The sequence below is a fragment of the Lissotriton vulgaris genome, chromosome 3_1 (genome assembly GCF_964263255.1).
Source record: "Lissotriton vulgaris chromosome 3_1, aLisVul1.2, whole genome shotgun sequence".
NCBI lineage: Eukaryota > Metazoa > Chordata > Amphibia > Caudata > Salamandridae > Lissotriton > Lissotriton vulgaris.
Window position 1 is genome coordinate 1,374,469,783 of NC_141689.1, and position 26,969 is coordinate 1,374,496,751.

A 26,969-nucleotide genomic window follows, 5' to 3' on the forward strand; every position below is an offset into this window, starting at 1 on the left:
TAATTGAAACAATGATTAAAGGTGTGGAGGCCTTGCTCAAGACTATAATGATTTATTTACAAGTGACATTTGGAGAGTTGCGTATTAACAGTGAAGTAATATTTGGGGAATCATTTTTGCTACCATGAAAAAAGGTCAGATAGGCAGGATAACTTGGATACGGGTGACGATGCTCCAGAAGATGAGTCAGGGGTGTCAAACACCCATGAGTCTGCTTCTAAGCACGTCCAGGAGGAGTCTGAAGACCCCTTACTGGAGAACTCTAGTCGCCGAGGGATTCGTTCTAGTGACACAGATGAATGCCCTAGAGGTAGGACCCCCTTTATTCCTCCTGGGAGGGTAAAAGTGTTCACTAGAGGTCCAGGTCCTCATCAGTTAATTCTACATTTTCTGCCACTTCAATAGGGACCTCCATCTCTAGCAAGAGGGGGAATTCTTTAGAAAGGAAATAACACCTGCTCAAACTTGAGAGAGTCAAGCTCAGAATCAAGAAGGAACAGTTGGCCCTAGATAAGGCAACCCTAGAAGTCCAGAGGTCTAGGATAGGAAGACTTCGGGATTAGAATCCTATGGTGGCAGCACTAGTGAACCTACAGCTAGGGAACACTCCTTTGACACTGGAAACTTGAGCAGGCTAGTCCCTCCTTACCAGGAGGGGGATGACATCCATAAGTAGATTACTGCTTTAGAGAAGGCCTGTAAAGTTCAGAAGGTTCCTCAGGGGCAGCGGGCAGCTATCATGTGGCTCTAGTTTGATAACAAAGGTGAATACAAACTCTTGACTGTAAAGGAAGTTGATGCAGACAATTGCAAAGTCTTGAAGAGTGCCCACATAGATTGGTTATTGGTTAACCATTGAGCAATACAGGGCTACGTTTATGGACACACAGAAGGCACAAACTCAGACTGGGTAGATTGTGAAGATAGTGCTATCAAGGGTCTGGAAGGCTGGCTTCATGGAAGTAATGTGCATGATTATGGGAGACTGAACAATTTACTTGTGAGGGATCACGTATTTAATTTTTTTCAATTTTATTTTTGATCTTATACAATGGTTACATTAAGTTCACATATAAAATCCAAATGTACTAGGCATGTACATTCAAATGCCAAGCACCTTATGAATTACGCATCAGTATGCATCTACATTGTACGTAGTAAGAACACGCATATATTTACACATCAATGTCCAGGATACCTTCATTAACTGCTCCAGCAGGCAGATTTGATTCAAGTGTGGACAGCAGGTAGGTTGTGAACAGGAACAAAATGTCCTTTGGCCTAGATGACATAGGAAGTGCTTCAGCATAATATGATAGCTGATCTCTACAATATATAATGTCTTCTAGCCATTGCTGGTGTTGTGGTCCACTTCTGCTATACCAATATTGGGCAACTTTCCTTTTTGCCTAAAGCAGAGAAATCAAAACCAACTTCCTATTCTGCGGCTGTAAGTGTCCCGTTAGGCCCAGTAGGCAGATTTGTGGTGTGCAATCCACCGGTTCCATTACAATGTCAGTTAGGGTCTTGATAACCTGTTCCCAAAAATTGTGCACCCTCCCACATAGCCAAGCTAAACGTATAAAGTCTGCCTCCTGTATCTTACATCTTGTACAATCGTCTGATTCTCGCAACCCATACCTCTTTTACTGTTTGGGTCTGTAGTACAGATGCTGGAGAAAGATTAGAATTTCCTGTCAACAACCCTGTGATAGAGCAACAGTGATCCCAGTTCTTCTCTGTGAGTGGTGTATCTAGACCCATAATCCATCTTTCCCTAGCCTTACAATCTATTTGTTCATTGTCTACCTGCATAGAAGTATATAGTCTAGTTACTGATTTCATGTGGGGAGAACCCACCAGCATGACTTGGAGTGATTTCAAAATTAATAGTTCTTCTGGATGTCATGTGTTAAAGACTTTAAATGCTCTTCTGGATGTCATGTGTTAAAAACTTTAAATGCTTCCCTCAATCTGTAATATGTAAAAACCACTAATGGAGAGCATGTCTGATTAGCCTGAACCTCCTCCAATGTAAGGAATCCACCTTCCGAGTATGCATCACTCATTGTCACTTTGCAAGTATCTGCCAGTATGGAGAGTGCCTGAGGCTCCTGCACCACATAAATGTCTGTATGCTGCACGAGCGGCAGATTCAGAGCATATAGAGGAAGTTTCCCTGCCCGCTCCTCCAATAGTGCACAAAATGTGCCTGTGCACACAAATAATATAAGTATAGGTCAGGTGCCCCCAAACCCCTTGTGAATACGACCATGTGAGGACCTCCCATCTGCATTGCGATTGCTTACCCACCAAAGCCATCCGGGTGCAGGTAGAGCATATTTTTCCCAAAAAGTTATTTGGCAGCCTGATTGGCACATTAATGAACAGGTATAGAAACTTCAGAAGGACTGTAATTTTAATAAAAGCTATTCTATCTGCTATCAACAGTGGAAGTTTGATCTATCTGTCCACCTGTTCTTCCATGTGTGCTACTGTACGACCGAAATTCTCCCTCATGACAATCTCAGGATCTTTGTGGATCCATACACCCAGATATTTCACTGATTCCATTGTCCACTACAGTTGAAATTCTAACTCAAACGAGCATGTACTTGGTGTTAACTGAAAGTCCAGTGATTTATCCCAGTTAATCCTGAGACCCAAACGATGCTCATTACCTACATACTCTCTAATTAACCCATGCAGCTCCACTTCTGGATTGTGAACATACAGCACCATGTCGTCTGCATACATGGATATTACCAGAGGTCACTGCTGGAATTCCAATGCTGCATTGGAATGTTTTTGCCATATAACACATGCCAGTGGCTCTATAACAATTGCAAATAGCCGTGGAGAAACCGGATAGACCTGCTGTGTTCCCTTACATATCGATATCAGTTTGGAGTGGCAGTTGTTCACCTGCACTCTGGCCGCATGACCGCAAACAATGTGCGTAAGTTATTCATGGTAGAACAAAGCCCGACTGGTCCGGCAGGACCAGTGCTGGTATCAGCGGGCGCAGTTGAGTCGCTACCATTTTTGCCAGAATTTTGGTATCTGGCCTAAAGCATCCTGGGTGTTTTCCTGACTTTAGTAGAATAATAATTGGCGCCTCACATAATGTGAGGGGATGCATTTTATTTGCATAGGCTTCGCAATACATGTTATGTAGATGGGCAGCTGTCAAGTCCACGTATGTTTTATAGAATTCACCTGGCAAGCCCTCGCTACCCCATGCCTTTCAGGAGCGGAGAATCTGTTTCGCCTCCTTTCCCTCATCAGCTACAAATTCTTGCATCAGGGACTCTCTCTACCCCGGGGATAACCAAGCAAGCGCAATCTCCTAAAGAAAGGTGAGTATTTCTTCGCCAGGTGCCTCCTCACACTCACCATACAGCTCTGAATAGTACTTCATGAACAGATCAAGTATATCGGCTGAGCCATGGCACCTGGTGCCATCCTGACGTTCCAATTCCGTAATGTATTCCTGCATCTACTGGGACCTAATTTTTACCGCCAGTGTGTGGCTCGGGCGGCCACACTACCCATACACCCTGGCAACCCAACTCCTAGACATCTGTTTGATCTCTTGGTCTGCAGTTTCATTATACTCTGTGATTTGCTCCCTGATTTCCTCTAATGTTTCCTTTTTGTGAGTAGCAGCGTACTCTTTTTATAAACTAAATGTTTTTATCCTGCTCATCCTGGATCGAAGATCTTTAAGCACACCTGCCTGCAGCCCAAAGCATGTCCCCCTAATTTTAGCCTTAAATGCCTCCCACAGTGTTCCTGCTTCTTCCACTGTGCCCTCATTTTCAAGAACATACAGCTCGATAGCCAGATGAACCCCCTCTCTAAAAATAGGATCCAGCAGCGATGATGGCTACAATCACCATTGAAAGGGCTGAGACAGATGTGTGGGGATACTCATAGTCAGGGACACTAGGGAATGGTCCGAGAGTGCGCGGGAGATGTATTACTCCCTTCGCCCACGGCGCAGCCCTGTCAGAGATCAGCCAATAGTCCAACCTGGACCATGTTTTATGTACAGAGGGGCTGTGTGTGCCCTCCCGCACCTTTGGGTTCTGCGTACTCTATATATCAATAAGTTTATGCGTGTTCATAATATCATGTATGACTTTTGCCGACCTTTTCCCCTGCCAGGTCGAAGTCGCACTTCAATCCATATCAGGATCCAGATACTTGTTCATGTCTCCCCCCCCAATACCCCAATAATACTACTTCTGGTTGGACTTTGAACTAATTTTTCTATGTTGTAAGAATAGTAAGATTCGTACCACCCAGGCACCTCTGTATGAGCATGTACCTGCCCAGATCACCTGACTTTGTATGCGTAAGCCGGAAGGGAGTGCCACGTTTTTCTAAAATCATGACCCCCCTGGCATATGAGGAATGTGAGGAGGCTGCCTTTACTGCCGCCCACCTTGCACCCACCTTACCCTCACCAATGCTAGTGAGGTGTGTCTCCTGAAATAAAGCCAGGTGTACCTGATGCCTGTCCAGATAGGCTAACACCTGCCTGATCATTTGGGATTGTTCAAACCCCATGTCATTAGTCGAAACTCACCTACCATTTGCGTGGTGTTTCTTGTACTTGCATACTATTCCTCTACTGTGTGTATACATCTGTGTCCGTATAACCAGTATATTTGAGAGCCAGTGATGTACTATGCCTGAAAAAACAAACAACAACCCATTTCCCCCACCCACGTTAGCATCCCAAACATGCCAAAGACATTTCCAAAGAACAGTTGCAACCACAATTCTAACTATATTGGGGAACACCCTCAGGGGCGGTGAGATACACGTACTCCCACCCGCAAAGCGGATGTGGCCGGAACAACATTGTTAGTTAGGTAACATCTTGATAAACTGCTTTTACCTTACATTACCAACACAGTCACAACTCGTATTTGATTTGTGAATTTGTAGAGCGCACGAATGCCCAGGGGCATCTTGGCGCTACGTTAATGCGAAAGTCTGGAGCTGCCGGTGATATGATGTTCTAACTAGGAGGTAAAGAGCCGGGTTTTTACAGCCTTCCTGAATGATAGTAGTGAGTAGCTATTTTTTATTGTAAAAGGTAGTTTGTTCCAGGTTTTAGCTGTCTGCAGCAGGAAGCTCCTCTACCCCCATCTTACCTGCTTGAATTTAGGGACCTTAATCAACTTTTCCTGACTAGATCTTAGGCTCCAGGGAGGCTCGTACTGTTTCAGTTGACTTTTTAAGAAATGGGATCCTACCCCATGAATGGCCTTGTAGGCTAGGCAGATTGATTTAAACCTTATCATTTTCTCCATTAGTAATAAGTGGACGGCTTTTAGTCTGTGGGCAACTGGCTCACATCTGGGAATGTCCAGCACCAACCTCGCTGCTGTGTTTTGTAGACCCTGAAGTTTTGTTAGATGTTGAGTTTGTATCCCAACGTACAGGGCGTTCCCATAGTCCAACCTGGATAAGACCAGTGCTGTTACTAGTGTTTTGCATGATTCTTAGAGAATAAAAGGCAGAAGTCTTTTTATCATTTTCAGAATGTACCACACAGTTGAAGACAGTTTGTTAATCTGATCGTTAAATGACAATTCATTGTCAAATACAAATCCCAGATTTCTAACTTTGTGCACTGGGGATGGGCAGTCGCCTAAGCTATCTGGCCACCATTTAGGTGACCAAAAATTCAAATCTGTCCGTAGCAGCATAACTTCGGTTTTATCACCGTTAAATTTTAGACAGTTTAGCTACATCCAGTGATTAACCTGTTTCATGCAATTGCTAAATCTGTCTGCTGTTTCATCTAAGTTATTTGAGGCTGACACAACTATTTAGGTGTAATCTGCTTAGGAGACAGGTAGAAACCCACAGTTCCTTATAATAGTTGCTAGTGGGGCAACATATATATAAAAAAGGGTAGGGCTCAGGGAAAACCACTGAGGTACCCCACACGGTGACTTAAAAGATTTTTCCAGACATCTGGGAAACAGCTCAACAGTATTATCTTTGTGAAAACCAGATTTAATTGTTCACTAAGTAGGTCTGTGGACTAGTGCATCATCTTAGGTGGACAGGGGTCAGTTAGGCCTCCGGACTTAATTGTAATCATTACCTGTCTGATCTGTTCCACTGATAGGGGCAGAAAGCGGAACCCTAGATTGAAGTTTCCAGTGTGCCTGCTATGCTTGGGATGTATATGTGATTGGGGGTGTCCGATTTGTTAATTGTCTTAACAGATTCGTACACTGATTTAACTTTGTCCACGAAAAATTGTCCCAGTGTATTGCATAGTCCAGTGCTGCCTTCTATTTGTTTATTAGTGGTGAGATTTGTTTTTAACAGTGGCAAATAGCTCTTTACTGGATTTCTTGGCCTCATTTATTTTTCTTGTAAAAAAATGCTTTTTTCTTCTATTATTCGTTTTTTAGGTCTCGCGACCTATCAATGCGCGCAAGCGCATTGAGCGGAGCGAGAATTCAAGTGCTCAAAATCCTCGTCAAACCAAGGGCTTTTTGCTGCGGTTTTCTTTGAGTTCACGTGACCAAACAAGCACGCGCATCAGCCTCCCTCCCTCCCTCCTAATTGCTTTTTTTCACGGCCGCACAGCACATCAAAGGGCTTCTCCCAGCGTGTGCTGTGCGGCTTCTCCTCCCCTAATTATTCATGGCTGGCCGGTGGCCGGCCGTACTTTCAGTTTCTGGCGTTCGTTTTGCTGTTCCAACACTCAGAGTCGGCATGGTGGCTCAGTGAGTAGAACACTTGATGTTGAAACTACACAGCCCACTTATCCCCCTACAATCAGTAAACTGGCTATCAGTAAATTAAATAATAGTTAATACTCTTGCGTGCTGTGCTAAGAGATGGCAGGAGTGCTGTTTAAAGTTCTGTATTAAAAACATGTCATTTATGGTAGGGCGTCCTCTTTCAGTGCTACAAACGACCATACATAATCCTCTTAAAATGGAAAGTGAAGAAGGCCATACGCCCGGCACAGCTGAATATGAAACAACAATTTGTCCAGGCGGCCTAGGTAACTTGTGCTTCGCTCTTTGGATCTCTTCTGGGCCAGAGAGCAGCTCCTACGTCAGCTGTATTCGGCATCGCCGTGCTCCACTCGCTTCACCCCATGGCCAGCAAACTGGTACTTCAACTGGAGAGGAAGGCTTCGTAAACAAACCCCCACCCCACACCATGACGTCAGGGGTCGCTGAAAATAAACTGCCCACCTCTGATGCACGGAGCCCTGCTTCCGTACGGCTCTTCATTCACTTCACCTGCTGCTGGGCCCCATAACTTCATTTTGCACTTGGGCCACTAGAGGGATCCGAGCAGGACTCGCGAGACAGCCTGCAATGCCGACAGTCACTCTCGGTCTCTGCCCCCTACAGCGCTTCCTGGGACTTTTGCATAAACATTGGCCCTAAGTGGAGGCAAGCTGTAGCCCTGCGGGGAGCCTCAACAAAGGGTGAGTGAGTGCCAATTAACCCTCATCATCCATCAGAAACCCATTCATCCAACACCCATCAGACTCCACCTCCCACTGCAGCCTCTCTTATCAAGGTGCCGACATCAAAACGGGGCCAATTGTTCTGCAAACTACTGGCGGGGAGTTTTGCATCTGCAGACAGAGCTCTGCTTTGATGGGACCCAGACACATTCACCGATGCCCATGCAGCCAGGCCTTCCTTGTTCAGTCCGAGGCTTAAGTGGGGTGAATGGCGGTGAGAGTGCTCAGTCTGCCCTGTCCCACAGTCGGTGTCCACCTCTGGAATTGGACCATTTAAATATTATCACCACTTCTGAAAGGCTTCCCCATCTGTTTCTGGCCACAGTTATCCCAACATCCTTCTTAATGGTGCAACAGACATACGTCAGAGTACCGCACCTTCTTTGTTTCAAGGTGCAGCGTTGATGGCCACTGATAACATCACAAAGCATATTCACTGATAGACAACCAAACCAGCAGACAGATTTGAGAAAAACACACACACCCCTCCCCCGCCCCCCAACACACACACTCTCTCTCTCGATGCAGTGGGCACAATTTCTCTTGTAAATATGCAATTAAATGCTAGTGTAAAATTACACCTACAAAGAACCGACTCAAATAATACATTGTGCCTACGTCAATGACAAATACACACCTTGGACATTCCACTGCGATTCGACGTCAATGCGCACCGTGGGAACTGAACTGTTTAACCTTTCTTTAACCCTTTCTTTCCTACTACGAGAGGACGTTTATAAACACTGTCATTTCACTACTAAGCAACTAAGGCACAGGGACATCATCTTATCTCATGGTTTGAAACTGTTATGCCAGTGCTGAAACCAGAAGTGTTTTTTCACAAACATTCAAATCATGATTTTAAACGGAAATTCACCTCACACACACACCGTCACCATAACACCCTCTACATCATACAAAGGCACACGCACACACCTTCATCCTCACAACACCACACACCATCGGAATACACACACCCTCCCCCTCACACCACCTCACACACACTCACCCTCACACACAATTACACTCAAAGACCCTTACACACCCTCAATAACATTCTCAAAAATCACACACACTAACACACTCACCCACCCTATCAGCATCACACATCATATCACAATCAATCACCCTTTTCAAACTCACTCACACTCACACTCTCTCACATTACACAAATGTCACAAAAAGACGTTAATATTTCACTTCTGTTCTTTGATTTTCCTCACAATAAAATACACTGAACATAATCTTCACAAAAGGTATTTACAACAGTTTAAGCTATTGCCATTATAAATTACAATAACTTTTATTTAAGTATTAATTATTTAAAAAATTTCATAACCATTGTTATTGTTACACGCGCCAGGACACTCTCGAGTAGCAGTGCGCGATTTATAAATATTTTTATAATATAACATAACATTTGTAATATCAATACATCTAAGTCACGTAAATACAAAACATTTGCATTACAAATACTATGAGTGTCACGTTTGCAAAAGTTAAAAGTATTGGCATTGTAAATGACAAAACTATTAATTTCGCGATTTTTAAAACCAACACATAAATATAAAATGTGTCATTTACAAAACCAATAGCGCCAACTTTCCTACTGCGAGACCTATTGGTAACGCCAGTGCTTGTTATATGCTGCCAGAGTTCTGCAGTATTCTTCTTTCATCTGTGCTTCATAATTGGCCCTCCATTTTCTCTCTGCCCTTCTGCATGCTTGCTTTTGTGCCGTCAATTTGTCAGAGAACCATGGTTCTGAGGGATTTTACCTCATAGAGATAATCCTTTTCATGGCAATAGTTTTAACCGCGGATTTGATCCAGCTGGATACTTGAGCAGCGGTTGAGTTGCTATCTAAACTGAGTTCGGAATGGTCATGAGAAGCTGTTCCTGTAGTCTAGGTATGTCAATCTTAGCCCAGTCCTGATAGGAGATGGACCTGGGTTGGGTAACCTAGGCTATTTTAGCATGCTCCATCTTCAAGGAGAATTTTATTACTTTATGGTGTGACCAGGGGACAGGCATTATTTCTCAGATTTCAATGTTTGTATTTGAGGTATAGATCCCATCAAGTGTGTGCCCGGCCACATGTGTGTCCTGCTGGATGATCTGGTTCAGGGAACAGTTGGCCATTGTCTCGGCCATTGATACCGTGTTTTTATCAGAATTCTTTTCTAGATGTAGATTAAAAACTTTTATGCAAAATCGTATCACAGTCCATTTCATCTGCAGCCCCCCAAAGGTAGTTACAATAGGCCTAGTCCTGTGTGCCCAATGTACTCAATACCACCTACCAGGTTACTTTACTCAGATATACCTGAGTCACACTGTCATGAGATACCATGGGGCTATACAATCACAACTCTGTATTGCCAACCCAAACAGTAAACTCAAACAGGGCAGTCCAGCGAACCGCAAGCCCGCCCACATAGTTCTTGGATATCAGCGATCCACCAGTGACATAGTTCTAACTTTGAATACCCCTGCTCACCATTGCAGATTATCATCTGTTCCAGCATGCGGCGAACCGCCTTTTCAAAGCGTGCACCAATTTGAAAATGTCTCGCCCCAGCTGCTATGACTCCAAGCGTGCAGGGAGCGTGAACGCCTCAGACTCTTTTGCTTAACTTTCACCTGCTTAGGAAGCCCTGAGCCTATTTTGACGTTGGAAGCAATTTCATTTTGCCCTCATGTGTGATCTGCAACCTCACGGGGTACAACATCACGTAGGGGATTTCCAGCTAATGTAACCTCCTCTTGATGGGAGCGAACTCCCTGCACGCCGTCTAGACTGCCATGGTAAAATTCGGGGAAAAAGGCCCTACATTTCCCTGATAGCTGGTCTGTTGCTTCTCCCTTGCTAGTCGTAGTAGTGCATCACAATCCCGATAGTTCAAGATTCTAGCCACAATAGGCCTCGATTAATACTTGTGAAAAGTTCTCTGCACGGACAGTTCTTTGAGCATTTCCTCAATGTAATCTTCAAGTCAACCTGTATTAGTGCCAAATCTTCATTCTTCGCTCTTATGAACTCTAAACCTTTTCCATGTTGCGGTACCTATCCGCTGTCATATGTGATTAATCCTCGACAGTAGAGATGCGCTGCTCCGTGGTATCTTGGCGTGCTCCTTGCTTGTCTAACTTGGCGGCCATATTGTCCATTCTGATCGTGAGGGTGTATATCTTCTTATCTACGGCCTTCAGACTCTGCTGCATCGCCAGGAAAGTGACCTCCAGTGACATCGAACATGGTTGTCCCGCCTCCAGCTCAGTGTCCGAGTGTCCACGGTAGGTCTGGAGGACTGACAGGATTCAAATGACAGTTTGGATTGTTGTTTGTCAGACTTGCCCATGGTCTCGGTTCCATGTCAGCCAGCCAACCGCAGGGTTAATATACGAAACTCATAGCTTTTTGCGCTATACTTGTCTCCACTCCTCAGCCAGCCGCTGCACACAATAGTAGTGCCCACCCAAAAATGCCAGCGCCACCACAAGTGTCTGAGAGCGTTATCCGTTTGGTCGCACCGCAATGAGAGTACACAGGTTCCCAAGCGCAGGTGGGCAGTTGCCACTAATATATATCACCAGCCCATATCAACCTTATCTAAGATCACGAAAGAGGAGGCGTGGGTCGAGATGCGCAGAGTACATCAGCCTTCCCCCTGCACAGCTCCGCTCCAGACTTTCAAATGATCATAAAGGATTATCTTTTGGCCCATGCAGTTTGCTTCCTCATGCTGCACATAGTGACATTTCACAGTCACAGTCCACCATACCTTGCAAGCAGCAACTGTATTGCGCTATTTTGTACTGCACACAACCCGAAGTGTACCCCCTGCAGCCAATCCACTTTGACGATGTTACAGGCCACACCCGCTGTTCAGAACATTAATGCACCGCAACCAGCCTCCAAGGACAGCACCAAGACCATAGGCCTCGGCCCAGCAGGCCACCGCTGTCGGGGCACTCACTTGCAATATTAGGAGCTCTTTCCAGGCCCGTGCCTCAGCTCACAGGCAGATCGTCGAGCCCCCACTTGTAGTTCACTCACATGGGCCTCCGCAGCAAGTAGTCAGAACGCCTTTTACCTCCGCCGTAATCCGGGCCTAAATGCCTGCCACCATCTTGTAATGGAGCTATTCAACAGTCCGGTCCTCCGTGCCACCAGAATCTCCTCCAACAGCCAGTCTGCACTGCTTACAACTGTATCATTGTGCTCCACTGACATGGTGGTGGTGACCAGAAGAAGCAAGATTATTTTAAGGCCCAGGAGAAAGGTGGGGAGAAATCTAAAGAAAAGAAAGAGTCTTCTGAAGGTCCCCAAAAATCTTCCTTTGGGGTAGGACCCAATCCTCTTCCTCCGATAACAAGAAACCTTGGTGCTCTTTGTTTAAGGAAAAAGGCCATAGAGCAAAGAATGCCAATTGCCTTGCTCTAATACTGCTACTACTACTCCCAAACCTCCTAGTGCCCCTAGTAATAGCACTGGTAGTAGTAGTGCCCCCAAGAGATTAGCTGGGTTACCCTTGGGTGCTGAAGTGGGTTCTGGCCCAATCAGGACACCCACTGAGGCTGTATTAGTCTGATGGTGGCACGGAGCTTGCCACCCTTATTGTAAGTCCCACTAACATGGGCAAATACAGACAACAACCTCTCCTCAATGGCCAGGAAGCTGTGGTGTACAGGGACACAGGTGCCAGTGTCACTATGGTGACAGAGAAACTTGTATCTCCTGAGCAGATTCTACTTGGTCAGATTTACCAAGTGACCAATGCTAGCACTGTCAGGACAGATCATTCCATGGCAGTTCTCAATCTCAGATGGGGAAGGTTAACTGGCCCATAGGGAGTTGTGGTATCTTCCGACCTACCTGTGGACTGTCTACTGGGCAATGATCTGGAAACTTCAGCTTAGTCTGAAGCAGAGTAAAGGACTTATGCAGAAATTATGGGAATTTCAGCTAGTGTCTTTGCTATCACAAGGGCTCAGGCCAATAAGGGAGGCACTATGGGAGTCCTGTATCCTGAAAAAAATGGACCAGCCGGCTCCCAAGAGAAGGAGAAGGAAGGGTAAAGAGGAATCCTCCTCTCAGACTTCCAGTGAGAATCAGGCTCCTCAGGGAGATGATCTTAGTACCTGTGGAAAAACTGTCCCAGAGGAGCTTAGGCCTGACAAGGCAGAGCTACTGGGAGCAGGGGTCATTCCAGGGAAGATTTGAGTCTGAAGCAGAAGGTCTGCCCCTCTCTTGAACAACTCAGATAGCAAGGTGCTACTGAGGAAGCAGGGAATGTCAGTGGGTCCCACAGGACTTGTTGGGAAGATGGGCTCCTGTTTTCTGAAAGTAGAGACCCCCAAGCCTGATGCCACCAGGAGGTTGGTCATACCTCAGAAGTTCTGGGGTTTCCTATTGACCATAGCACATGACATTCCATTTGCAGGACTTCTTGCAAAGCAAGACATTTGACATGTCTGAAGACATCAAGGAGTTTTGTCGCTCCTCTGTCACCTGCAAAACCAGTGGTAAGTCAGGTGGAACTACAAATGCCCCCTTAATCCCACTACCAGTGGTAGGGGTTCCCTTTGAGAGGGTAGAGATAGGCATTGTAGGTCCCTTAAACCCTACAACATCATCTGGAAATAGTGTTATCTTAGTGGTGGTGGACCTTGTCACTAGATATCCAGAGGTTATTCTCCTTAGGACAACTAAGGTATCAGGTCATGGGTACACCAGGGGTCTTTCATTGGCTGCAGCATGCACTGTAACACCCATGGGAGCCCACTTGAACTCTTACTATAGGGCTGCCATTCCAATCTGTGTGAGGTGGTACTTGCACCTCTAACGATAGATATAAGTGTCCTTATATAAGTGTCCTTATATCTGAGGCTACTGCACTTAAAACCTATATGTCACCCATGTGGTAGACAGGGTGCTTGGTTACAAGTGAGAGAGTGCCCCTGCATGAGCATGACACCGCTACAAACCCCAGAGTCGATTCTTCAAGCTTTGTAAGTGCAATCACCCATTTTAAGGTATATAGTAGACATCAGATATTATGAGATGTCTAACTATAAAATGGCTGCACTGAACCTGGTCATGATTGGTATCAAATATGTTGGAATCATACCCCAACACTGATTCTGGTGCTGGGGGGCTCCGTATGGGACCTAGTACTCCCAGTAACAGCCTTTCAGGGTCTGTCAGCAAGCTAGTGCTGCTGCTGACCACAAACATGATTCTGCCCTCCTGCTGCTGAGCTGAGCTTGAGCAATGGAAGATAGAATGGGTTTTCTGTCACACAGAGATGTGACCACTTTCCAGACAGGACTTATTGTATTGAGCTGGGGTGGGGACGCTTTACAGCGGCACCAGACTGCTTTGAAGGGCAAGTTTGGTGCCCTCCTTGCATACTTCGGTTTGAGACAGGTCAGAAACCCTTGGTTCGGGCTTTACCATGAAACTTGACAAAGGACAGGGAAATATCCTCCCCTCTGTACAGCTTCTCCCTTGGGAGTGATCCAATCCTTTCCCTAGGCTACTTAAGGTCTCCCCTGGTTTGGGTCCTCAGATTCATCGTGGAACAAGACTCACCTCTGAAACCAATACACTCTTTGACTGTCTAGACACTTAGGGCTAGATGTAGGTAGAATAGATTTACTGATTTTTAACCCCTTGCGTGCGGGGCGTATTTTCCGCCTGTGCTGACTCCGCCTTGCGCGGGCGGAGTCATGACGGAACGGTTCCGTCATCAGCACAGCTCACCCGTAGCTGATGACGGAACCGTTCTGTCATCAGCACGCAAGGGGTTAATTACCGAATGTTACCGATTCGGTAATTAAAAATCGGTAAATCTAAGGGGTGGGTATGTAGGTATTCCAGATGTGCTGTAATACCGAATCGGAAGAATTCGGTATTTACCGATTCGGTAAATACCGAATCGGTAATGCCCATTCATTCCTATGGGCTTTGAAGCCCATAGGAATGAATGGGCATTACCGATTCGGTATTTACCGAATCGGTAAATACCGAATTTCACAAGGGTGCAGGGGGTGTCACTTGGACACCCTCTGGCACCCCAAAAATAGGCATGTGCGCCACGTGGCACACAGACATGCCCTAAGGGCATGTCTGTCTGTCACATGGCTAGGTGTGCATGCACACATGTGCATGCACACCTGAATTCGGTATTTTAACACCCAATTGGATTGGGTGGTAAAATACTGAATTTGTAGGGCCTTTGGAACTCAGAAGAGTCCCACCTACATCTGGGAATTACCGAATCGGTAAAAATACCGATTCGGTATTTTACAGATTCTGTAAATTTGACGATTCGGTAAATTTACAGAATCTGTCAAATCTGGCCCCCTACATCTCAAGATGCCAAATACCGGTCAGAAACGGCCGAATTCGGCCGTTTCCGACCGGTATTTGCCACCTACATCGGGCCCAAAGACTTCATTGGACTTCGACTGGAACCGAGACTGCATCAAGGAAGACTCCTGCTGCTCATGGACTCGCTGTTCTTTAAGTCTTCTGCATTGTCTGTCCGTCTTCCAGGTTCTCCGGAAGGCCTGTGGGAATCAAAAAAATCCAAAGTAATACCCCTTGGAGTGAAGGAGTCACTCCCTTGCATCTGCAGGTATCAGAACAAAGCTGACCAGTCTGCTGCTCCTATCACCCTATGGACCTCCCGAGGCCCAGGTGGTGGTTCTGCATCTCCCAGTCTGACCTGTATTCTTTGCAATTTTGAGGACGGTATCCCTCATCGAATCCACTGGTACCAAACCCCTGTGCATCGCATCAAATTGCTGTTGCCAAGGCTTGTTGGCTCTGCACTCCACAGATCTTCAGGCCGCAAGAAGCTCCAGCCTCTAGCTCCTCATCCCTCAAAGATCAGCATCCGCCCTGCATCCTCTGCACCATGGGTCTCCTTCATTGGTGAGCTGCCTGAGGTCCTCTTGCGACTCCGGTGCCTTCAGTCTGTGGGTCCTCTCGCAGGTCTTTCTTTGCTTCAGGGGTCTCCCCTGGGCTCGGGCTGCTCTGACTCTCCTGCGCTTGGTGAGTCCCTTGGACCTTACTGGTCCCAATGTTTGCATCTTTTTGCATTGCACGCCAGTTATGGCTACCGAATCTTGTTGGTGCTCCTGCCGGACACCAACCACCTGAACACCGACACTCGATATGGGACAGCTCGTGTGTAGCTCCTGGTCTTCCTCAGCATTACCTGGTCCTCACAGCTGCAGCAACAAGGTCACCATCTTCACTTTTGTAGCTCTCGACATTGGTGGGCATTGTGCTTAGTGGTATAGACTCTGTACCCTCTGCTTGCAGTTTCTCTTCTTCAAGAACCAACTCTTGGATGCTACTGGACTCCTTCACAGGTTTCATCAGAGGCATCTTCTTTGAAGCCTTCCATTGTCGCCTACGGCAGCTTTTGACCTCACTTCACCCCTATGCATCCGGCTTCCTTGGTGTAGGTAACTTGGTTCCTATAGGCAGCCACGAGTGGGGTGGCTCTTCACCCTTCCGTCTTCCAAAGGGTTTCTCCGGGTTACTCTTGGAAAGGTCGTTCTTCTTTAAAATGGCAACAGATACTTCTCCATTGACTTCTATTGGGCTCATGGCTGTGTTTCTATTCTGCACACAGCCTCTGTGGGGTCTTGGGGTAGTTACCTTGTGTGGTTCCTTGTGCCTCCAGCTCCTCTGAGTCTTCTAGTTCAAGTCCTGTTCTCCTTTGCAGTTTGCAATCCACTTTCTTAGTATATGGTTTGGTCTCCACCTCGAGACCATTGTATATTTGTGTTACTTACCTGATTATTTTGAAATGTTCTTGTGTGTTTGGTTGATGTCTCTGGGTAGCAGATATACCAATGTGTTAGTGATTGTGTTGAATAAACAGATTTATTTTTATAAACATTGTGTGGTTCTTTTTGATTAACTGTGGTAAAATAAGCTCCTTTACACTCCTTGAAGATAAGCCTGAAGGCTGCTCTCCACAGCTACCACTTTGAGAAATGTCTATGGTTATCAAAGACCATTAAAATTACCATAACGGTTGCCTGGATTAGTGCAAGGTGCATCACTCTTGAGAGTGTGCACCGTATACTAAGCCAGCCTCCTACAAACACCAACACCAGTTCTCCATTATACTTCTCTCACGAGGGCACATGTCCTAAAAAAGAAGTGGAGCACTAACCAAGTTAGGCAGTATGTAAGTGTCATCACAGCATGTGACATCGCACATGGCCTCACAGGAAGTGATATCACAATAAATGACATCACTTATGTTAAGCAGGTATATCATGAGTACATTTGAGCACATTACAATATTTAACAAATTAGATTTTGTGTTGGAGTTGTGATAAAAAAGTGATGCAACCCCTGTGCAAGATCTAGGTCCCCACTTCTACATTCATTTATTAAACCTCTGCCAGAAATAAATTGTCAACAAGTAGAATGTGGCAGTATATCTGTTCTGTTTACTTGGTTGCAAAGTATGCATTTTTAAATAGCTTGTGAGGTTAAGGCACCTGCTGCATAGATCTTTATGTATCCAGTAAATCTAAGGAAATAATAATAATGGTAGGATATCTCTGGAGGTTAAAGCACTAGAGAGACAGGTGCTTTGTCTAGTCCCAGCTTTGAATCAAAGTAGCATAGAGGGTAAATATCCTGCAAAGCACATCATGTGACACACAGATGACAGATTTTTATTTTATGTAGATGGGTAAGTGGTTTATTGCTTTTAACACAGAGACCCTTTAGTTAGTTGCAGTTCATACATTGTAATCCTGCTAATATAGCACAGTGAACTATGAAGGAAAGACCGTGGGACTCCTACACCTTGTAACCCTCACTATCTTATGAAACACATCCTACAAAATTGATTTGCACCCATGTGCATGTGTGATGTAAAGCACTCCAACACCCTGGATTGGGTTGAGTAGCACTATAAAAGAAATAGTGGTATTTAAATTATTATTTGTGTAAATATTAGGGCAGACTAACACATCTGACACAATGCACAATGTAGCGCAAAAGATGTGTGCTTAGACTAGGTCTGATGCGAATTGTTCTCATGTTCCAGGCGAAGTTCAACTGCTCAAAATAAACTTCAACAAAACATTAGCCTTTGAGTGGCTGAATTGCGCAGCGTAAAATAGTCTAATAAAGTAGAGTCCGAGCTGAGGAGGGGCAGGATGTAGTCAACAATCAACAAACTACCTCTCTTCCTTTGTCCTGGAAGTGCAGACTGCAGGCAGTGGCGGCAAGGACGAGGTGTGAACAAATTCCTGGAGCTTTGCAGCACAACAAAAGGGAAGTTCACAGGCCAAGCGCAGGGCCATTGGCACGTCAATGCAGACATGCCAATAGCCCTGCGACTGACTGAAGAGAGGTGGGATTTTTTTTGTCCCTCCCACCCTTGTCCCCCATATCCCCCCACTACAAAATCTGGGAGGCTATATCCCTCACACTTCCTACACCCATGGTGACTCCTTTTGGTCAGCCTGCAGTTAAGAACGTTTTTTACAAGTCCTTTGCGCCACCGGTACGTCACTTTTTCCCATATTAAAAGTGAGGCACCGGTGGTGCAAGAGGATTGTAAATAAGCCCCCCAGTCTGTTCATGTGGAGGTCTAAAAAGCACACAGAACCTCAAATCATAAATGCATACAAAAAATGTGTAATGATTGTGTGCAACATTTAGATTATTGACAAAAATATAAAACACAATAGTACACAAATGATGTTATCGATTAATTTAGGCGCTTAGAAACGTTTTCCCTGAAAGCTGGCATTTGCCATATAGGAAAAACATGTTCTGGCAACACAGATTATATTTCCTCTTTTCATGCTTCCTTGTTCGTTGTTCTTGCAGCGAGGAGACCCGGAGCAAGCGGCACAGGAGAGGGAAAGGGGCAGCATCTGGGAGAAGTAAACACAGAGAAAAGGAGCCAGAACAAGAACAAGAACCAGAAGCAGAAGCAGAAACAGAAGCAGATGCTACAGCCGAGAAGGGAGAGGAGAATGGGCAGGCAGTGGAAGGGCACGTGCTAGATGAAGCCGCTCCGGAGGAGCATGACGTGGTTTCCGCCTCTCAAGAGGAAGTGACTCAAGAGGGGACACAAGAGGAAGCTGCTGTGTCAACAGGTAAAACGAGTGAACGTCTGTGAAAGTACTGCTATAGCACAGCCTTAATCACGTCGAATCACTTCTTCTTGAGGCCAAACTAAGTAGGCTGACGATTGAAAAGTATAGGACTTGCTTTTAAATTCGAACGGGCGTGGCTGTTAGAAAACTCCCACGCACCTCCGAGACCGCAAGGTGTGAAATACACCCGCATTGGGCTCTTATCATTAACGCAGTTGATGCCATCCCATGGCATGTTGATATGGTTGTGTCACAGGAAGCCCAATCACATGAAATGATAGCATGGGAAAAGGAGGAGACAAGTTGGCTATAATAATTGGTAAAAAAGAATTATCTAATACTGTCTAGCTAGTATATCTATGAAATGTATACGTAATGTATACCTCTCACTTTGATATTCATGATATACAACCATTATCAATTATCAATAACCAATATCAATTGCATCAAGTACCCCTGAAAGGAGTTCTGCTGTGTCGAAAATATGTGAGTTGTACACCTGCAGCAGACTTCGTGTCCCTGGTACGGGAATAGTTAGATCTATGCAGGTGTTTGGTTTGCAGCAGAAGCCCACTGTACGCTTGTGTCTGTGAGCTCACTCAGTAATAGGTGTTTGGCACTCTTGGTATAAATCACCAGTGGTGGGTGTCTCTTCCTGAGTTTACGGACCCACTCGTTTGTGGGTCCATGTTGGACTCCCCGATGGACTGGGATAGAGTACCAGTTGCTTATGCGCAAGGTCTTACATGGATGCTTAACCTATTAAATGGGTATGTGGATCTCAAGGCAGGGTTTGTCGACCTCAAGGGGCCAAGCTGGGGCACCTGAAACACATCTTGGTGCCTGCGAAAACTGCAGAAAAAATATTTATATTTTTTATTTTACAATATTTGCAATCCAACGAGGGGGTCAGAGAACACTCCGTCAGTAGCCTGTGGAATGCTTTATTTTCATTTTGCATATATAGTGCCCCCTCCCCTTTTCCTCTTTACAAATATCTTTTGGCCCTGGGGGATGGGGTTCACAGGGACTGAAGTGGTCTGTCCGTGAACTGGAGGTTTTTATTTTTATTTTATTTATTTTATTTTATTTTATGCTTTTTTTATATAGCGCAGACTTTACCCGAAGGTGTCAGAGCGCTTCACAATAGCAACAGTAATGATACATGAGGAGAAAATTACAAGTAAACAAATTACAAAAGCAAACGTTAAGTTACATGAGTCAAAAGTGACAATTGTGAGCAAACAAAATACAAGAGGTAGCAAACGGTACATTACAGGAGGAAAAAGTGATATGTATGCGAGTTACAAAAGCGTACAAAGTACAAGTAGAGGTATGATACTGCAATAAATGGCAGACAACAGAGCAAACGTTACGTAGGCAACAGTGGCACTTGTGCAAGTATCTAAAGCAAACAAAATGTAAGAGGTAGCAAACAGTGTGTTACAAGAGAAAAGTGACTTGTGCATGTTACAAAAGAGTACCAAACACAGGTAGAAGGATAATACTGTAATAAAAGGCAGACACTTAAACCACAAGGTTGACCTTCATGGCTAACCCACACCGCACAGCATGGTGTGTTGGCTGCCCGCAAGGTGTTGGTTGCAGGGCTTAGTCTGCGGCCAGGTCCAGGGACTAAACTCATGCTGGAGGTGGTGGTTGGCTGACCTCAGGGGGTTGGGTGTTACAAAAAACAAGACATTCCCTGAAAAATGAAAGGTTGAAGTGACAAAAATAGGTATGGTAACAACATCTTATGTTGCATTAATAAAACCTCAGAAAGTCACTGAATAAAATCAAAGGTTATAGTGACTGTAAGAAATTGGAGTCTTTGGTTAAAGGGGTGGAACCCCACTCAGGCAAGATCCACAATTTTTGTTAGGGTGAACCACAAAAGTTACTATATTAACCTGAGCTTAACCTCTGGTAGCTTGGCACATAAGCCTTCAGGCTTAATTTAGAGGCAATGTGTAAAGTATTTATGCAGCACACAAACAGTATTAAAGTGAAAACATTACACAAGAAACATCCCAAACCAATTTAGAAAAATAGAGGAAAGTTTATTAAATAAAATGATACCAGAACAACAAAATTCCAATCAGTCACAAAGAGCCCAAACATCAGAATCCTCACTTTTTGTTCATGAGGAGTACCATCTGATGCCAGTTCCTGAGATTGCACCTCTTTAGGATCAGGGAATCACTCCAGCAGAGGCCAACAGGGCTCAGGCATATCAAGTTGCAGGTTCAGGCACGTCCAGTTGCAGCAGGTCCGCTGGGCAGTTGCAGGGAGGCCTGTGGAACTTGTTGTGTCCCGTAGATCAGTTAGGCGGTCGGTCAACTGACTATTAGAGTTACTCAGGTTAGCCTACGATTAAGGAAAGCAGGTACAGTCTTCTTTCTCATACCGCAAGGCAGTCCTTCAAGCAACAGGTAGTCCTCAGGAAGCAGGGCAGTCCTGTAACTTCCACATGTCTAGGAGTTTTTCTGATGAGTGGCTCTGTTGGTCTGTAGGTGCCAGCTTGTTCTACCCCAACATCTGGTTCTGGAAAGTTGTTCACCTGTTAAGGCTCTAAACTGTCTACAGGTGGCAAAAGGCAGGGCAGGCCTGTTGTCTGATTCCCTTGTGTGTGCAGGAGGCAAAACATATTGAAGTGTAACTGAGGCTGGGTACAGCCCCTCTCTAGTCCTCCTGTCAGGATCCCCCATCCCGTCCTCATCTAATCCCCCTTTGGTACACTCTCTAGAAGGAATACACAAAGCCCACTAGCAGAGCCATTCACAGTCAGGTGACCCAGACGCTCGCTGAAGGCCCAAATGCTTGGCACAAGAAATTAGTGGTATTTTCTCATTTTTAACTTAAAATCTGTCTTTACTATTGAAGAGGATTGTAGCGAATGGCAGGTTTTGAGGGTCGCAAAAAGGAGACCGTATAAACAGTGATAACAGATTTTAGTTACAATATAAATCATTTCTTGATGGTACCATACTAATTTTAGGAATTGTGGTGTGTTCTAATGTGATTTTACACTGTGAAAAAGCCTTCTTCTAGGATTTCATGAATCATGTTTGAGAGGAAACTCGTTTTTTCCCATGATTTTCCCATAGTTGTTATGGAAGATGCTCCAAGAGCTAAAAGGAGAGCATATTTTCTGTAAATTCAAACTATCTTTCTCAGCCATATGAGAATGCAGTCTGACATTCTCAGTAAATCATGTACTTTCAACAGTCTTATAACATACAAGAGATGACAGGAGCAGGGCGTTCACAACTGACTACGCAGGGCAGGAAGAGGGAGTTGTTGTAGCATAACGGAGCATAGAGGGCAGAAGGGAGTATCAGCAAAAAGGACCATGGAGGACTGGAGGGTAGGGAGAGGGGCTTGGAACTCGGGAAGGCAGGGTGGAAGCAGCAAGGAGGTGGCAACCATTTGCCCATGCTAGGCAGGTGGGAGGGGCAGTGGCAGCTCAACAGAACATTCGGAGTAGATAGGAGGGGCAGTGGCAGGTCCATGGAACATGGTGGGCAAAAAGGAGGGAGCAGGGGCATGCACACAGATATCTGAGAGCAGAGGTAAGGAGGGTAGGGGCAGCAAGCTAAGCACAGAGGCTAAGCAGGAGTACAATGATGGGGCATAGAACTGGGTAACAGAGGGCTAAAAGAGTGGGCAGGGATATCAAGCTAATTGGATGATAGTGCTACACATCAGACCATGCAGGGCAGGAGAGAGAGGGCTAGTGCATGGACTCAGACAACAGAGGCTATGGAGGAGGTGGATGAGACAGAAAGCTAACTGTTTAGTGCAGGCAGGAAGGACAGTGGAAAAACAATGGATGCACAGGGTTGTAATGAGGGAGCAGGGGCATGGACGTAGATAATGGATGGCAAGGAAGAGGGGGGCAGGAGCAGCAAGCTTGGGAGGAGGCAAGGTGTGAGAAGTTGGCCTGGCATATGCTGTCCACTAGTTATAGTGGGCACCTTGCACCAGTCGAAACGACCCTTATTGATGATAGGTTTAAAGACAACCTTTATTGAAAGCTATCCTTGTGGTAGCTATGGAGAGCAGCCTTCAGGCTAAGTCTTGAAGGAGTGTAAAGCAGCTTGGTTTACCAGATTATAACCTCCTGAATGACCAAATGAAAGGAGAACCACACAAGGTATATATCAAATATATGTATTTATTACTAAACACTCTCTAGTAATTTCTTTCTGAGATTACAGAGAAAGATACACAATATAAACACGATAGAACTTCAGTAAATAGCACAATATACAATAGGCCACAGGGGGAGACCAAACCATATATTAGGAAAGTGGTATAAGAACCACAAATTGACTAGACACAGTGCCTAGAGCATGTAGAATCGCTGGGACCCCAAGGAACCACCCAAGGTAGTGACACAGGGGACCCACGGGGGACGGGTGCAGTGTGGGAACACAGCTGCGAGCGCTGTTAGCTTCTATGGGGAAAGTCGCTGTTGGGATTTAAAAGTTTAAAGACACTTAGGAGAGGACTTTGAGCAAACCCCTTCAACCGTAGGGGGTTCTAGGGCCAACACCCACAGGAGCACCGGAGTACTCAAGTTACCTCACCCAGGGAAGCCGGGTGAATAGGTGTCAAAAGGTGACGGGAATCGTCATCGTTTTCAATGGCAATCTGCTGCAAAGTGCTGCTGCCTTGAAGGAGGAAAGTGTCCGGTGTGATCCAAGCCTAGATCGAAGATGTGAAGAACCTGAAAGCAGATTGGACAGTCTGGGTCACTTTCCAGTGACCATGGGCACGGTAGACGAATGCCCACCAATGTCGGGTGCATCAGGTGCGAAGAGGTGAAGCTTGACTCTGCAGCCATGAGGAGCAGGAAGCGTCAACGATGACCAGAAGCTGGATTCGAACTGTCCAGCAAAGGATATCGAGTGCTGCGGCATCGGTGCTCTGATTGAACACAACAAGCCTTGGCAACAGCAACCCACGCAGGAAGAGAAAAGATGCTTCGGTGAGGACCATCAAGGTCTAGGGGACTCCCAAAGTGATGGAGAGTCAGGACACGTCTGGAGCAACAAGAGAAGCCCAAGGAAAGTTAAAGTTGTCTTCTCAGGGACCCACAGGTCGATGGACCAGGGATCGCGAAGGTACCTCAAGAGAAAACACAAAGGGCAGGCTTGTGGAGTGTAGGCCGGCAATCTTCATTGGAATTGCTGCTCGGGGTCTGGGCTACAAGTAACCCAAAGCACAGCCTCAAGGATTGCCAAGAAGTAAATGCACTTGCAAATATGCGCAGTGTCCAAGGGTTTCGGTTCCACAGTCCCCATGAGGGCTACGGGTCTCAGCTTTGCTGGGAGCTCAGGTCGGTCTCTGGAAGTCCGGCAACCTACCTCCTGTGTTGCAAATTCTTTGGAAACTGGCGGGAGCTTCGGAGATGCAAACCGGTCAGATGCATCTTTGGTGCCTGCCACGCAGGGGAGTAACTCCTTTACTCCAAGTGAGATTCTTCAGTCATCTAGCGCCTTGTAAATCGTCGAAGTTCCAGGATTCATTTTCAGAGTTTCGTCCAGGTAAATCTAAAGTCCTGTAGTCAGGGGTTCCAATTTATACCCAAGGAAGGGGTGTGACAAACTCTGGGGACCCACCTATGGGAGGGTTTGGAAAGAGGGGTGGCTACACCCATTTCCTTTGTCCAGTTTCGTGCCAGAACAGGGGATGGTAGCCCCTGCAACCAGTTTGAACTGGGCTAAGCACAGGGACACCAAATGTGCCCCCAGTGCAGACTTCAAAGCACTCTTGGAGTGCACCTACCTAGCCCATTACACTAAAGCCTGTCTGGGAGGTGGTTACACCTCCCTGTGACAGGAAAACTATTGTCCGGGCCTCCCCTGCCAGATTTTCTTCCAGAAGCAGGAGGCCAGACTCGTGTCTGTGGCTGCAGAATTCATTTTGTGATGCCAGGGTTCTGTTAAGCTGGTACCGGGTGTACCGGTGTGGCCATGTTTCTCCTTCTAGGAGGGTGGAATCATACCTCTGCTGCCAGTACAGGCAGTGAGGTATGATTCCAAGGTGTTTGACACCAAACACAACATGTTTCCTTGCAGCCATTCCAAAGTTAGCATTTACCACGAGGTTATAATGTACTTAAGAGTATATGGTCTGGCTGCATCACAGAACAACCCCGGATAATAGATTCCGAAGGCTGCAGAGGGGCCCTGCTCATGCATGTGCCCCCTCTCACACAAAACCCAGCACCCTGCCTTCAGGATTGATAAGGCCTGCTTTAGGGGTGTCTGATGGATTTATATGTGCAGTGATGTAAGGTAGATATAGGGAACCAATATCTAAGTAAGGGGTATATACACCACCTTACACAGGCTGCTTAGCAGACCTGTGGTGTCATTTTGGAAGGCTTCCCAGGGGTGGCATAATACATGCCGCAGTCCCTGGTAGGCCTCTGGGTTACCTATCCCCTGGGTACATAGTGTACCTTATAACTAGGGACTAACGGTACCCCAGTATCCAATCTGGAGTGTACCTAAAGTACATGGAATCAATTTAAAAGAGAAAGAAGATAGGCTGGGGCCCTGAATAGCAGGATCCCAGCCAAACAAAGTCAAAAACCATCAAAACACCAGAAAAAAAGTGGGAGCAACCATGCAGTCAGATTCCACCTTCCTACACAGGGCACGAGTCGGGGGTGCACGTGGTTAGACGGTTTACACCCACTATTTTCACAGGGTGAACGCCGTCCACCCTGCTAAGAATTGGGCATTACTAAATAATGTTCTGAACTTGTCCCGGTATAATTTCCGAACTCCGGGACACTTTCAGCAGCTCCTTAACGTTGTTGGCTTTCCATCTGCAACAAGCAACAACGTGCAGGCCGGGACTGGGCTTTCTTGTTTTAGACTCCTGCTGGGCCCATAACATAGGCCGAATATGAGGGGTCATCCGGCCTCCTTTTGTTGGAGTCTCCTGGCTGGGAGCAGTCAGGAGCCTCACACCTAGAAGCAAATGCAGCAGAGGGCAAATAAAGGTTAGCACTTCACACATACTTAAGAGAGGCAGCTTTTTACTTTGTTCAGGAGGATCTGTTTACTAGATATGCATGCACTGTAAGAATTTCAGATGTGTTGGTCTCTTTCAGTATTTACATACTATTAAATGTAATTTATATAGCGCTTACTACGCCTGAGGAGGCGTTGAAAGAATTTAATTTATGTTTTCTTGTATAGCGTTACTCATCCCAGCTGCTATAAGTCACCTGGGTTAAATAAATCTGTGATCTTTAGCTGGAGTGCAGAGCCCCTTTGTGGTTGATTCTATGGCTGCACTTTGTAGCTTGAAAACTGTTAAAAAAAGACAAAAAGACATGTTGATTTTTTCGCTTAAAAAGCGTTATTTTTTTTATCAAGGTCACTTTTTTTAAACATCGTACATGTGAATTAATGAAATATACATTTGATTATAATTATTGGTGATTTGTTGACAGCGACAATAGGTGTGCTTTATATATGTTGATAGGCGGATCCCTTAATAAAGCCAATAGGCCCACTTTTTATAATTTGGTATTCTGACCCATTGACAAAGTAAGTAGGTCTGCCTTACTTTAAAATGACACCCTTTATGTTGTAACATTGCATAGTCAGCCTTGTGCAACTGCTGTGGCCAGGCCCTGGAGCCAACCCCATGCCATGCACAGGCCAGTGGGGGGGGGGTCGAACATAGAACCTGACCACAGTGATGTTCTAGTTAGGTATGGTAATAATATCTTACCTTGCATTATAAAAGCCTTAGAAATTCACTGAAAAAACAAAGGGTTAAAGCGATATTCTAGTTAGGTGATACTGTCAGTTAAAACATACTGATTTAAGTGAAAAAACACTGAAATTCACTGATTATAGTTATCTCAAGTAACTATAACTCATGCCCAAAGTAACTAACACTCGCGCCCTCGCCATGCACTGCTTATGATCTCACATATTACATCACTCATGATATATTCTATGACATTGTTGATACCATGACTGCAACATCTGAAATTACATACTTGTGCATGGGAGGGGTGTGACTTATAGTTACTTTAGGGCACAAGGGCATGAGAGAATGAGGGGATTTGTGTTTTTATACAATTGGAGACCCGGTCCCCTATCAGTAGGATGGTGTTCAATATGGATCCACAGAGAGCTGGCCCAGGTCCCCTGGCCAAAGGTATATTAATTGAGAGGGATGCAATGCCTTACAATAATGTTCAGTCCAAGGGAGGCTGTGTCCCATGCATTTCCTATTAGCAATTAGCCTG

At 45.5% G+C, this 26,969-nt stretch overlaps 1 protein-coding gene across 1 annotated transcript in view; it reads left to right on the plus strand.

Moving 5' to 3' along the window:
• Positions 1 to 26,969, plus strand: part of HEMGN (hemogen) — a 240,913-nt gene that overhangs the window by 166,424 nt on the left and 47,520 nt on the right. The window contains exon 3 of the mRNA XM_086961845.1: positions 18,411 to 18,682. Within this exon, the coding sequence (XP_086817971.1) occupies positions 18,411 to 18,682 (272 nt within the window). The remainder of the gene's footprint in view (positions 1 to 18,410; positions 18,683 to 26,969) is intronic.